Source organism: Perognathus longimembris, chromosome 13 (genome assembly GCF_023159225.1).
Source record: "Perognathus longimembris pacificus isolate PPM17 chromosome 13, ASM2315922v1, whole genome shotgun sequence".
NCBI classification, from domain to species: domain Eukaryota; kingdom Metazoa; phylum Chordata; class Mammalia; order Rodentia; family Heteromyidae; genus Perognathus; species Perognathus longimembris.
This window is the reverse complement of record NC_063173.1, coordinates 23,426,576-23,440,096: the sequence shown is the minus strand read 5'-3', so window position 1 is coordinate 23,440,096 and position 13,521 is coordinate 23,426,576. Positions and strand designations below refer to the sequence as shown.

Below are 13,521 nucleotides of genomic sequence, written 5' to 3'. Positions count from 1 at the left end.
GTTATCTTCAGATTGTGAGCATTCGTTAAACTGTATACTTACAGTTTTTATCTTTCTGAGGTATGTTTAAATAAAAAGAGCAAAAATAAAAAAGTAAAAAATATGTTTATTGTGACAAATTGGTGTAATAAAAAAGAAGCCTAAGCAAGGAGGTCTGTATTTCACACTTTTATTTCATAAATGAGCTTTGTAATTTTCAACAAGTCACTTACCTTCTTTGGCCTCAATTTTCTCACTTGTTTTTTTTTTAATTTTCTCACTTATAAAGAGAGTCATTTAGGTCCTCAAAAGACTAGCAAACTTCTCAAAGTGTGATTATATATTTTTACTTTAGTCTGATTACGTGATCAGCAGAAAATTTAACTCACAAAGCTTTTTTTGCCCTCCTTCTGTAGATGATTCCTTCAGGTTTACCAGAGCTAACAAGTATTCAAGATTTGAAATATGTTAGAGATGCACTTCAACCCCAGACTACAGATGCTGAAGCTACAATTTTCTTCACTAGGTATGTCATAATTAAATAAATGATTGAGAACTCATGTACCAAATTCAATTCTACCAGTACTACCAAAGAATAATTTTGTTTATTGAAAATATATGGACATAATAGTTACTAAAAATGTTTTATAAAAGATATTCAGGGGCTGGGAATATAGCCTAGTGGCAAGAGTGCTTGCCTCATATACATGAAGCCCTGGGTTCGATTCCTCAGCACTACATATATAGAAAACGGCCAGAAGAGGCGCTTGTGGCTCAAGTGGCAGAGTGCTAGCCTTGAGCAAAAAGAAGCCAGGGATAGTGCTCAGGCCCTGAGTCCAAGACCCAGGACTGGCAAAAAAAAAAAAAAAAAGAAAGAGATTTTCAGCTGGGTGCCAGTGGCTTATGCCTGTAATCTTAATTACTCATGAGTGTAAGATCTGAGGATTGCCCTTAGAAGCCAGCCTGGGCAGGCAGGAAGGGCTGTGAGACTCTTATCATCACTAACCTTCAAAAAAAACTGGAAGTAGAGCTATGGCTCAAGTGGTAGAATGCTAGCCTTGAGCAAAAGAACCTCTGAGACAGCACCCAGGCCCCAGGACCAGCAATAACAAAAAAAGATTTTAAGTAACACATTCAAAAATACATTTATTTCTCTCACTAAAATCTCAGTTCCTTAGTATATGATTTGTTATAAAAGTCCTATTTTAAACATTTCTTTCTTTTTTTTTTTTTTTTTGGCCAGTCGTGGGCCTTGGACTCAGGGCCTGGGCACTGTTCCTGGCTTCCTTTTGCTCAAGGCTAGCACTCTGCCACTTGAGCCACAGCGCCGCTTCTGGCCGTTTTCTGTATATGTGGTGCTGGGGAATTGAACCTAGGGCCTCGTGTATCCGAGGCAGGCACTCTTGCCCCTAGGCTATATCCCCAGCCCTATTTTAAACATTTCTGAGAAACACATTTTCTACAGTGCCATGAACTCCTGAAATTTCTTTTTTTTTTTTTCCAATTTTTATTATCAAACTAATGTATAGAGAGGTTACAGTTTCATATGTTAGGCATTGGATACATTTCTTGTACTGTTTGTTACCTTGTCCCTCATACCCCCCTCCCACCTCCCCCCTGAAATTTCTTTTTAATAGGATTTCTGTACTATTTTTCAAAGTTTTACCATAATTTTATGGATACCACAGTACTAACATGGTAAGCTCTGGGATACTACTGTAGTGAACTGTTACTACATGAAGTCATATTTGGTATTTGCTTTCTTGAGTTTGCTATTCTTATTATTTATTTATTTATTTATTTATTTTTGGCCAGTCCTGGGGCTTGGACTCTGGGCCTGAGCACTGTCCCTGGCTTCTTTTTGCTCAAGGCTAGCACTCTGCCACTTGAGCCCCAGCGCCACTTCTGGCCATTTTCTGTATATGTGGTGCTGGGGAATCGAACCCAGGGCCTCATGTATATGAGGCAGGCACTCTTGCCACTAGGCCATATCCCCAGCCCAGTTTGCTATTATTTTGTTTTTTGTTTTTACTGTACCTGGGGCTTGAACTCTGGCCTGGGCACTGTCCCTGAGCCTCTTTGTGTTCAGGCTAGCACTTTACCATGTGAGTCACAGCACCACTTTGGGCCTTTTCTGAATAGTTTATCAGAGATAAGAGTTTCATGGACCTTACTGCCCAAACTGGATTTCAGCCATGATCTTCAGATCTCAGCCTTCTGAGTAGCTAGGATTACAGATGTGAGCCAGCAGCAGCCCAGCTATTACTGTTTTAAAAACAAATCTTCAGTGGTTCCAGAGGGTGAGATGAGCTAGAAGTAGAGCTATGGCTCAAGTATTGGGGTGCTAGCTTTGAGGGAAAAAGCTCAGGGACAGCTTATGCCCTAGGACTCACACTCTCTGTCTCTGTCTCTGACACACACACACACACACACACACACACACACACACACACGCACACACGACGTCCAGGTCCTGAGTTCAAGCCCCAGGACACACACACACATCTTTACTGTTCACTTTATAATTGCCATATCATCATGATATCACAGCAGGGTGAGGCACATGAGCTTTTTTGAGGGGAGGATTGGAGCGGGTGTGTGCGTGCACCCCAGGACTCAGTTTGAACTTTGGACAATGCACTCTTATTTGGCTTTTTCACTCATGGCTGGCAGTCTACCCCACCTCTACTTCTGGCTTTTTGATGGTTAATTGGAGAAGAGTCTCATGTACTTTTGTGTCCAGGATGGCTTTGAAGCTTGATCCTCCTGAGTGCCTTCCCCTCACTCTCGGCCCTCCTCCCCACAAATGGTGCTGGGAATTTAACCCAAGACCTTGTCCTTGCTAGGTTAGTATTCTACTTCTGAACTACAGCCCCAACCCTTAACTCTGTTTCTTAGGTTTCTTGTTTACTTTGCTTACATAAAATGTTTTATCTAGGCCTACCTTTATATCTCTGCTGAAATTTATATCCTGTCAAAACTTTTCTCTGAGTGAAACAATGATTATCTGAAGGAGTATGGCACCAAATTCTACTTGATTTGGTAGAATATTTTAAATTTGAATTTTTATAATGTCTTTATTACATTAATCATCTTTATTTCTAATAGTTCTTTAACTTCTTAGATTCTTTATGGCTCCAGAAAACTATACATCTTTTTTTTTTTCTGTGCCAAAATGTTTGGTGCTGGGGTGAAATGTATTTTGAGAGGTCTTTGCCTAAAGAACAAAGGGAATCCTTGGCCGGGTAAGAATCTGCTTAATATTTTTAAAGGCATAAAAGCGTTTTCCATCTTTTATTATCTTGAAATTTAGCATGTGTCCCCATGAGATATACTGATAACAAGTTTTCTGATTATTTTGCAGGCTGATTGAGTCAAGTTTGGGAAGCATTGCCACAAAGTTTAACTTCTTCATTCACAACCTTGCTCAGCTGCGTTTTTCTGGTCTCCCTTCTAATGATGAAGCCATTCTTTCATTTTCACCCAAAACATACTCCTTTAGACAAGATGGTCGAATCAAGGAAGTCTCTGTTTTTACATACCATAAGAAATACAACCCAGATAAACACTATGTAAGTTTGGTATAAATAGTTATCAGCAATGAGGCTTGTTGTTGTCCTTCAGATGTCCTTTGATGACTTCTAAAGTTCCAGGCATTTGTTGTATTTGTGCTTGCTACTTGTGTGGATGATCTCAAATATAAGTAAATGAAGTATCTCTATTTGTTTTGTATTTATTATTAAAGTTGTTTTAAAACTATGAGGGCCAAAATATATCCTTCTTTCAGAGTCAAGGAATATTACTATTTTGTTTTCTCATTCCTTCAGTGTTTTTCTTATTTACAAGGTAAAAGCCTGCTCACTTCAACAGATTCAAACAATACAATTCAAAGTGTCTTTAAACTTCTGGGCCTGCTGTGATGGTTCATGCATGCCTGAGTCCTAGCTACTCAGGAGACACAGAGGTGGGACACTTGTAGTCTGGCGCCTGCCTAGGCAGTTGTTAGTGCAAGACTCTGAAGAATTAAAACCATAAAGCATAAGGGTCTGCATTCTCTGTACTGCCCCTACCCCCAAAGTCTTTAGCTCCCATTATTCTACTCTTTAATAAAGTATTGTAATGTGCACTCACACGCGAGCGTGCACACACACACACACACACAGTTTATTTATAAAGAAAAATAGAAATAGGCCGAGTGTAAATGACTCATACCCGTATTCTCAGCTACTCAGGAGGCTGAGTTCTGAGGATTGAGATTCAAAGCCAGCTCAGGAGTAAGTCTGTGAGCCTTTTATCACCAAAAAGCCAGAAGTGGAGCTGTAGTAAAAATAAAAGTGGGGATTTTCATTGTTTTATTTTTTCACTTGATACAATAAAATTATCTTCATTGCTGTTACTTTTCATCCTGTGCTGTTGTTTCTGTTTATTTAATGCTGGGGATCAAATCCATGATCTCCTGCATGCCATGAGTATCACTGAGCTATATACTTGGAGCCACATGCCAGTATTTTTGTTGAGTAATACTTTTTAGTTGTCAGGAGTTTTGTGGTTTGTTTTTTAACTTTGGATGAGTTCTAGAAAGCAATTTCACTTTCATTTTGGCCATTTTATTAGTAGTTTATTCTGTATCTAATGCTTATACCTTTAAATAAACTACTGCTCCAGGAGCTGGTCGATCATGCCTGTAATCCTAGCTACTCAGGAGGCTGAGATCTGAGGAGCGTGGTTTGAAGCCAGCCCTGGCAGGAAAGTCTGTGAGATTCTTGGGTCCAGTTCATCACAGAAAAACCTGAAGTGATGCTGTGGTCCAAGTGGTAGAGTGCTAGCCTTGAGGAGTTCAGGAACAGTGCCCAAGCCCAAAGTTCGAGCCATAGGACCAGCAAAAAAAATAAGTTTATATATATTCCTAAATTTATTTGTTTTTCTGTGGATATATCTGATTCTTTCTTCACCATTATTGTACTTTTTGTTGTTGTTGTTGTTGTTGTTTTGCCAGTCCTGGGCCTTGGACTCAGGGCCTGAGCACTGTCCCTGGCTTCTTTTTGCTCAAGGCTAGCACTCTGCCAACTTGAGCCACAGCGCCACTTCTGGCCGTTTTCTGTACATGTATGAGAGCCAAGCACTCTTGCCACTAGGCCATATCCCCAGCCCATTATTGTACTTTTTAAAGTACTTAAAATAGTTTAAATTTCTAAAACAGATTTTTCTCTCAGTTGATATCCCATTTTTTTAAAGGGGGGGGTTCCTTTTTCCTATTTGTTTTCTTAAATGAACTATTTTTACTCTTTTCATTGGAAATGCACTAAGTTTACCAATTGGGAAGTATATTTAATCCTGGAAATCACTTTTACTTTCAAGTTTTATTTATATATCTTAAAATAGTTCACTGTTATGATGTAGATGTATGAGCTAAAAATACAATGATGTATGTTTCCTATTGGTTACATGTGTTACCAAGTAAAAGCACATGGATTAAAGGCCTATTATAAATTTAATGCACTTCTCATGTGATTTATTTTCAGATTTATGTAGTCCGAATTTTGAGGGAAGGGCAGTTTGAACCATCATTTGTGTTCCGAACATTTGATGAATTTCAGGAACTTCACAATAAGCTTGGTATTATCTTTCCACTTTGGAAGTTACCTGGGTATGTTCCTATCCTTGTGCAAATTAATCCTTTTTCCGTATATAGGAAAACAACCCTCAGATGTAGAAATTCTTCTGTTAATCCTAAGAAGACATTCACTTACATTTCATAAGGATGTAATTTAGAACTTGAGATAAAGAACATTTTTAATGAATGAGTCAAAAATGAATATGTGATTAAGATCTTAAATTGTGGAAGAATTCTCAAAATTACTAATTTTAGTTGAAGCTTTGGCTTTGTTGTCTTTTATCAGAAGACTAAGCAGGACAGATAATTTAGAACATTAGTTTAAAAGTTGAAATGCTAGAGCTGAAGGCATGGTTTAGTAGTAGAGTTGCCTGCCTAGTAGCATCTGTGAGGCCTTCAGTTTAAGCCCCAATACAAAGCCCCCAATTCAAAGTTACATATTCCTTCACTGCAAAAGTAACCTATATAGGCTATATTAAACACTTCTAATAAATATATTGGAGCAGATATCACAGACTGTTAATTAGAATCTTAGAGCTTTGCTTTTTATTTGATTTCGTCTTTGGAAGCCCTTGTTTTTACTGTAGGTTGATAAGCAAATTTCTTGTTTCACGTTGTTCTTTTTTCTCCTTTCTAAGGAGACTTAAGTGGTTATGAGTTTGTTTCACCTCAACTCTCATTGACATTCTGATTTAAGTACCTGACTTAGGATCTGTGTTGTAGTTTGTAGTTTCTTATAATATATTAAGACTCTACTTTGTCTTTAAGTATGAAGAATGTTTCTTAGCAAATACCTTTAGATGAAATAATTTATACCCCACTTTTTTTTTGTAGCTTTCCTAATAGGATGGTTCTAGGAAGAACACACATAAAAGATGTAGCAGCCAAAAGGAAAATTGAGCTAAACAGTTATTTACAGAGTTTGATGAATGCCTCAACAGATGTTGCAGAGGTGACCTTCCTACATAATAATTTATGATACCTTTTATGCCACATAATGTTTAAACTAATCATTCTTTTTTTCTCCTCCATTTTAGTGTGATCTTGTTTATACTTTTTTCCACCCTTTACTTCGTGATGAGAAAGCTGAAGGGATAGCTAGGACTGCAGGTGAGGTTACTTTTTTTCTCTTTATTAATAGCCCATAACCTACAACCTTTAAACTTTCAATGAATGTAACACATCTTTCCCTACAAAGGTCTTGAAAGTAAAGCAAAAGCTCTTCTGCTGCTGGAATGTATTTTTATTTTATATAAAGAAGACGTATTTATATTTTCAGGTGTAGGTCCCTTTAGTCCCACACCAGGCCAAATTGGAGGAGCAGTGAAGTTGTCTGTTTCTTACCGAAATGGGACTCTCTTCATTATGATCATGCACATTAAGGATCTCGTAAGTGATTATAAAATAATGATGACTGTAGAGGGAATCTAGACTTTGGTAGGAAGCACTATTATTAAATAAATGCTTTTCCTTATAGGTTACTGAAGATGGGGCTGACCCAAACCCCTATGTTAAAACATACTTACTCCCAGATACTCATAAAACATCTAAACGTAAAACCAAAGTTTCGCGAAAAACTAGGAATCCAACATTTAATGAAATGGTAAGTTATAATCATTTCTGACATTTTCCTAAATTTGTTACCTTGAGATTTTAGACTTCAAACATTTTAAGGGCTGGGAATATGGCCTAGTGGCAAGAGTACTTTCCTCTTATACATGAAGCCCTGGGTTCGATTCCTCAGCACCACATATATAGAAAGTGTCACTGTGGCTCAAGTTGGCAGAGTGCTAGCCTTGAGCAAAGAGAAGCCAGGGAGAGTGCTCAGGCCCTGTATTCAAGCCCCATGACTGGCACACACACACACACACAAATTAAGGGCTGGGAATGTGGCTTAGTGTAAGAGTGCTTGCCTAGCATGCATCAAGACCTAGGTTTAGTTCCTCAGCACCACATATACAGAAAAAGCCAGAAGTGGCGCTATGGCTTAAGTGGTAAGAGTGTGAGTCTTGAGCAAAAAGAAGCCAGGGATAGTGCTCAGGCCCTGAGTTCAAGCCCCAGGATTGACTGGAAAACACACACACACACACACACACACACACACACACACACACACACACACACACAAAATGTAAAGTTCGTAGACATTAGTAGCTGAACTATTTATTTCTCAAAGCAACTCAGTAGCAGTCCCATGGTATTTAACAAAATGACAATCATAGACCTTTAACTTTTTAAATTCATTTTTGTCAGTTGTGGGCTGAAACTCAGGTCCTATGCACTGTCCCTGAGCTCTTTTGCTTAAGACTAGTGCTCTACCACTTTGAGACACTGCCAGTTTTCTGTGGTTAATTGGAGGGACTTTCCTGCTCAGGCTGGTTTCAGACTGCAACCCTCAGATCTTAGCCTCCTGAGTAGCTAGGATTACAGCCCTGAGCCACCAGCATCCAGCTGTTGGTTTGTTTTTGTTCTAAGTTATTTAGGCCAAACAGTGAGGACTAACTAGATTAAAGAAATGTTTCTTAGAACAGTGAGGTTTTCTGGAAAAATAATCATTTTAAGTATTAGGATGAGAATTTAAAGTACAGTAGTCTTTGCAGCACTTTAGAGATTTGCTGAAAACTGCAGTTTTACTATGAGTTTGTACTAATTATGCACATTCAAATATTAGCACTTCATCATGTATAAAATCAGCAGAAAATAAATTCCAACCTATATCTGTAAAATAATTATCATAATATCCCAACTTGCTTCTTTTCCTCTTTTTCTATTTATTAGATCACCTTTTTTTTGCTAGTCCTGGGGCTTGAACTCAGGGCCTGAGCACTGTCCCTGGCTTCTTTTTGCTCAAGGCTAGCACTCTGATTCTTGAGCCATAGCGCCACCTCTGGCTTTTTCTATATATGTGGTGCTGAGGAATCGAACCCGGGGCTTCATGTATACAAGGCAAGGACTTTACCACTAGGCCATATTCCCAGCCTTAGATCATCTTAAGGTAACTTCCATATTAGTTTTCTTTCCTTTCTCATCACTCCATCTCAGAAAAACTGTGTTTCAGTTTTATTAGTATATTATTAGTCAAACTTTGTACATCTTTGTGTCAAACATTAACAACAATGATAGTACAATCCAAGACTCCTGGAATTCGAAGTAGAAGCAAACCCTATCTCTATAATCACCGGTACTTAGTATATCACTCTGACTGATATTCTCACTTAAGTTGCACTAAAAATATTCCAAGAAATGACACAAACTTGAATTTGTAGCTTATTAGTCTTTTTTTCTTTCTCTCTTGCTGTAGCTTGTGTACAATGGATATAGCAAAGAAACCCTGAGACAGAGAGAACTTCAACTAAGTGTCCTCAGCGCAGAATCTCTCCGGGAGAATTTTTTCTTGGGTGGGATAACTCTGCCTTTGAAAGATTTCAACTTGAGCAAAGAGACAGTTAAGTGGTATCACCTGACTGCAGCTACGTACCTGTAAACGTGAATTTCTGAGTTTTGGAAGCAAGAGGTTACAAATGAGTGTGTACATGAGTACATACACTGAACTTTGTATATTTTTCTATTTGGGTAGAAACTGTAAAGGTAAATATATTTGTTGCATTTGAGCACATCTGTTGGACCAACAGTCACATAACTACTTTTATAAATTTTGGGAAGCTCTTGGCTGTTTTAAAGTCATTATATTGAATGCTACAAACCCTAAACAAGTCCTAAGAAATGACTTTTAGATAGTACCATCAGTTTGGCCATTTATTTTGCATTGTTTCCTATACAGAACAGCATTCTTGTGTCCTGTTATGCTCCTTTACAGCCTTTACCACTGCGTATGTTCACAAGCACCAAAGTACAGGAAAGATGCAGAATGTTTCCACAAAATACAGCTGCTATTCACAGGGCTGAAAAGCAAAGCACAAATAGTAGATAGCTATGTAAAGAACTACTAAATAGTTTTAAAAAGGTAAGGAAAAAACTATTGTTTTTTACTTATTGTTAAAGCCCTTATCAGAATAAGTGCCAATCACTGAAGTTGTAAATAATGGTGCCTTACTTTATATGCTTCCTTGGCACTTTTCTGATGATTTTCTTGATTTGATAGTTTTCATTCACTTTCAGCTAGGACAAAAAGTTATGTATATTTTTTCCACAAAAAAATCATTTTCTATACTGCTGATATGACTTGAGGTTACTGTAACTGTCAAACTATTTAAAGTTTTGTTACCCAGTAACTGAAAGAGATTCATTGATAAAGTACTCTAAATTCTATCATTCCATCATAATCCTGCATTAATTCCTGGGGGCATGAATTAAAGTTGGGTCGTTTCACTGTTACGTATTTTATTCCCTCCTTTGTTTTTCCCAGTCGTGGGGCTTGAACTCAGGGCCTGAGTGCTCTCCCTGAACTTTTCTGCTCAAAGCTAGCACTCTACCACTTTGAGCCACAACGCCACTTCTGGTTTTCTGGTGGTTAACTGGAGACAAGAGTCTCCCAGACTTTCCTGCCTGAGCTGGCTTTGAACCAGTCTTCAGCTCTCAGCCTCCTGAGTAGCTAGGATTACAGGTGTGAGCCACCAGCACCTGGCTTATTCCCTCCTTAAGCAAGTGAAAATTGTTCACCACTGTGCCCATTCCTGTTTATGGTAAGAACTCCATGAGAAAGGCAGACTTAACAAGAGGCTCAAGACAAGGGTCCAGGCTGATTTTGTGTGTGTGTGTGTGTGTGTGTCTGTCTGTCTGTCTGTCCTGGGCTTGAACTCAGGACCTGTGCTGTCCCCTAAGCTGCTTTGGCTCAAGGCTAGTGCTTTCTACCACTTGAGCCACAGTGCCACTTCCAGCCTTTTGTGAGTAGTTAGTTGGAGCTAAGAGTCTTCATGGACTTTTCTGCCTGGGCTGGCTTGGAACTGCCTCCTGAGTAGCTAGGATTACAGGCATGAGCCACTAGCGACCAGCCAGACTGAATTTTGATAGAGACTTTTATGGAAGTTGTCTTGTAAACTGTCTTCCATTTGTAAACATTGTACATTCATATAAAAGAAGTGTTTTCTATAATACAGTGAAGTTCAGAACCACAAGGGAGATGTTTAAAATTATTATGCAATAATCATCAAAAATAAGATTCCTTTTTTATTAGTTGCTCATTCAGCTTTAGACATAAAAATTGTTCAGTTTAGATAAACATGTATAAATAATGTCATTGTTAGAATAGAAATTTAAATACTTTAAAATAATAATAGAGATGTAATAGTCTGTTTATTTAATGAAAAGAAAGAACCAAGAGAAAGGACAATCTCCAGTTCAGTTGCCCAGAATAGAATTTAAACTGCAAAAAATTAACAAAAATGATACTTGCAAAGAAGAAATAACAGTTGAAGATATATCAGCAGAATAAGTTAAAAAAAAACTTGAAATTTTTGGTGCCTAACACTATTGGTCCATTTGTAAGAAAACTCATGCTTATGATATGTGAATGTCTTTTTTTAATGTTAAAATGTTTTCTATTTAATAAATTAAAATGCAGATCAAAGCACCACTGTTAGCTTTTTCCACATACACTTTTTTCCTTAAAATATGTAAGTAGCTTTGTAAATATAAAATAGCTCCAGAAATTTTCACTTAAGCTTTTGAAACCTAATCCATTCCATGAATTGTCACCCACCACTGTTTTTCTTTTCTTTTTTTTTTAAGCTGTCTTTATGAAACATAATTGTTAATTGGATCAACCTGGACTGGTTTCTTGCACATATAATATCGAACTAGAAAATGTGATATCATTTTTCAATTATAAGAAATCTGGATTCATACCTATAAGTGTATATTATGATTAACATTATGTAGTTAACGAGTTCAGAACAAGAAGTTGTGGTTAAATTTAACTAATTTTGTGCCTTTTTTGGCCATTAAAATATGCTATTTCTTTATGAAATACTAATTTTCAGCCCATACCAAAAAAATAGCAACAGCCACAGAAGAGGCTGCCTCTTTTGTACTATTACTGCTACTACCACCACTGTCTAGCATTTCTAAAGTAGTTATACTTGAACCCTACCTTAATTTGAGAAAAGTCTGAAATGACTGACCAAGACATTAATTTTTAATGTATAATCAATTTTATTACCTACCTTTTTGAGTAAAGCAATTCTGCTACATTTGTATACAAGAATTCTTTCCTTTTGCAATTTGAAGGTAATGTTTTTCACCCTAAAACCTTTTCTCTTTTGAAGAACTCAATGTAGAAATGGCACTGATGTTTCTATAACTGCCTTTATGTGAATCTGTAATAACCTAAATGGTAAGGCATGTATATTATCTTTGATAAAGTACTCCCTTTTTCGAATTAAGGTTATATAAAAGCTCTAAAATCTTGCCTTAAACTGTTTAACTGTTCTTTCTAGGACTCTAGTATTGTGGCACTTAAAAAATTCACTTTTGATAAATGTCACATCAAAAGACTGAAGCCCTATCATAATCCATAGATTTCACTTCTATATTGTTCAATGGCAGTGCATATGTGAACACGAGGATTAGTCTCATCTATAAGAACCAAATGCTTTAATTATTTTAGAATACTGAATGAAGATGTATAATATTTTATTAATAATTTGAATATATTCAGTGTATTGAATGTGACTTCATAACTGTACTACGAATATATTAAAATATTTCTGGAATAAAGGACCTCTTGTCATTTTTTCACCTTGTTAATAGGTTAAACTTTGCTGTGAGCTCTCTTTTGCTGTTCTTTGCATCTCACTCAGGAGTTTACTGACTTCAGAAATCCTGCGTTTCAGAACTGCCCTATCAGTGTCCTCTAAAAAAACTCTTAAGTAGAATCTCTGCTACCACTCTGTTACAGACCCATCAGAATTTATTAGATGTGAAATGCCTCTGTGAGGATGGTTCCTGGGCTGGGAATATGGTCTAGTGGTAAAGTGCTCGCCTTATGTACATGAAGCCCTAGGTTCGATTCCTCAGCACCACATATATAGAAAACGGCCAGAAGTGGCGCTGTGGCTCAAGTGGCAGAGTGCTAGTCTTGAGCAAAAAGAAGCCAGGGACAGTGCTCAGGCCCTGAGTTCAAGCCCCAGGACTGGCAAAAAAACAAAACCAAACAAATTAGGATGGTTGCTGGCCTTCAATAGTTATTTAGATACTAAGTAGCACAGCCATAGCCATCTTGGAGACTGTTTGGCAGAACTGAAAAAATTGTGAGTTCTACTATCAAACCTTCATCCTGGAATATAATCTTGAGGCTGTGGCTCTTTGACTTTAAGATAACTTGTAAAAGTTGTGTCAGAAAGGGGAGGGTCTTTATTTCACCTTTTAAAAAGGTGCATATTTTGTTCGTGCATATTTTAAACATTTGCACAAGTAAACAACAGCATACCAAATTCTCTAAGTGAAATCATGCAGTTTTTAATACCAGTCACATTATCCATCGCTTTTAGAATTTTCATAATTATGTCAGACCTATCTCTCTGACATCTGTCCTGCCTCTCCCTTCCTTCCTCTTCTCATCTGTACTACAAATAAAAATTAACTCAAGCTTAGCTACTCAGGAAGTTGAGATCTGAGGATTGAGGTTCAAAGCTAGCCCAAGCAAAAAGTCTGTGAGACTCATCTCCAATTAAGCAACAAAAAAGCCTGAAGTGGAGCTATGGTTCAAGTGGTAAATGGTAGCCTTGAGCAACAAAGCTCAGGGACAGTGCCCAAGCCCTAACTTCAAGCCCAGAACTGGCACCAAAAAAAACCCAAACCCTAAAAATCGACCAAAGACTTTTTTTTGCCAGTCCTGGGCCTTGGACTCAGGGCCTGAGCACTGTCCCTGGCTTCTTTTTGCTCAAGGCTAGCAGTCTGCCACTTGAGCCACAGCGCCACTTTCTGGCTGTTTTCTGTATATGTGGTGCTTGGGAATGGAACCCAGGGCT

The 13,521-nt window shown here is 37.7% G+C and overlaps 1 protein-coding gene across 2 annotated transcripts in view; it reads left to right on the top strand.

Annotated features, from left to right (window-relative positions):
• Positions 1 to 9,862, top strand: part of Pik3c2a (phosphatidylinositol-4-phosphate 3-kinase catalytic subunit type 2 alpha) — a 97,777-nt gene extending 87,915 nt beyond the window's left edge. For both annotated transcript variants that reach the window (XM_048360236.1, XM_048360235.1), the window contains exons 26-33: positions 396 to 505; positions 3,344 to 3,551; positions 5,502 to 5,626; positions 6,428 to 6,545; positions 6,631 to 6,703; positions 6,873 to 6,982; positions 7,071 to 7,196; positions 8,895 to 9,862. In XM_048360236.1, coding sequence (XP_048216193.1) covers positions 396 to 505; positions 3,344 to 3,551; positions 5,502 to 5,626; positions 6,428 to 6,545; positions 6,631 to 6,703; positions 6,873 to 6,982; positions 7,071 to 7,196; positions 8,895 to 9,077 — 1,053 coding nt within the window. In that variant the 3' untranslated portion in view covers positions 9,078 to 9,862. The remainder of the gene's footprint in view (positions 1 to 395; positions 506 to 3,343; positions 3,552 to 5,501; positions 5,627 to 6,427; positions 6,546 to 6,630; positions 6,704 to 6,872; positions 6,983 to 7,070; positions 7,197 to 8,894) is intronic.
• Positions 9,863 to 13,521: the final 3,659 nt, after the last annotated feature.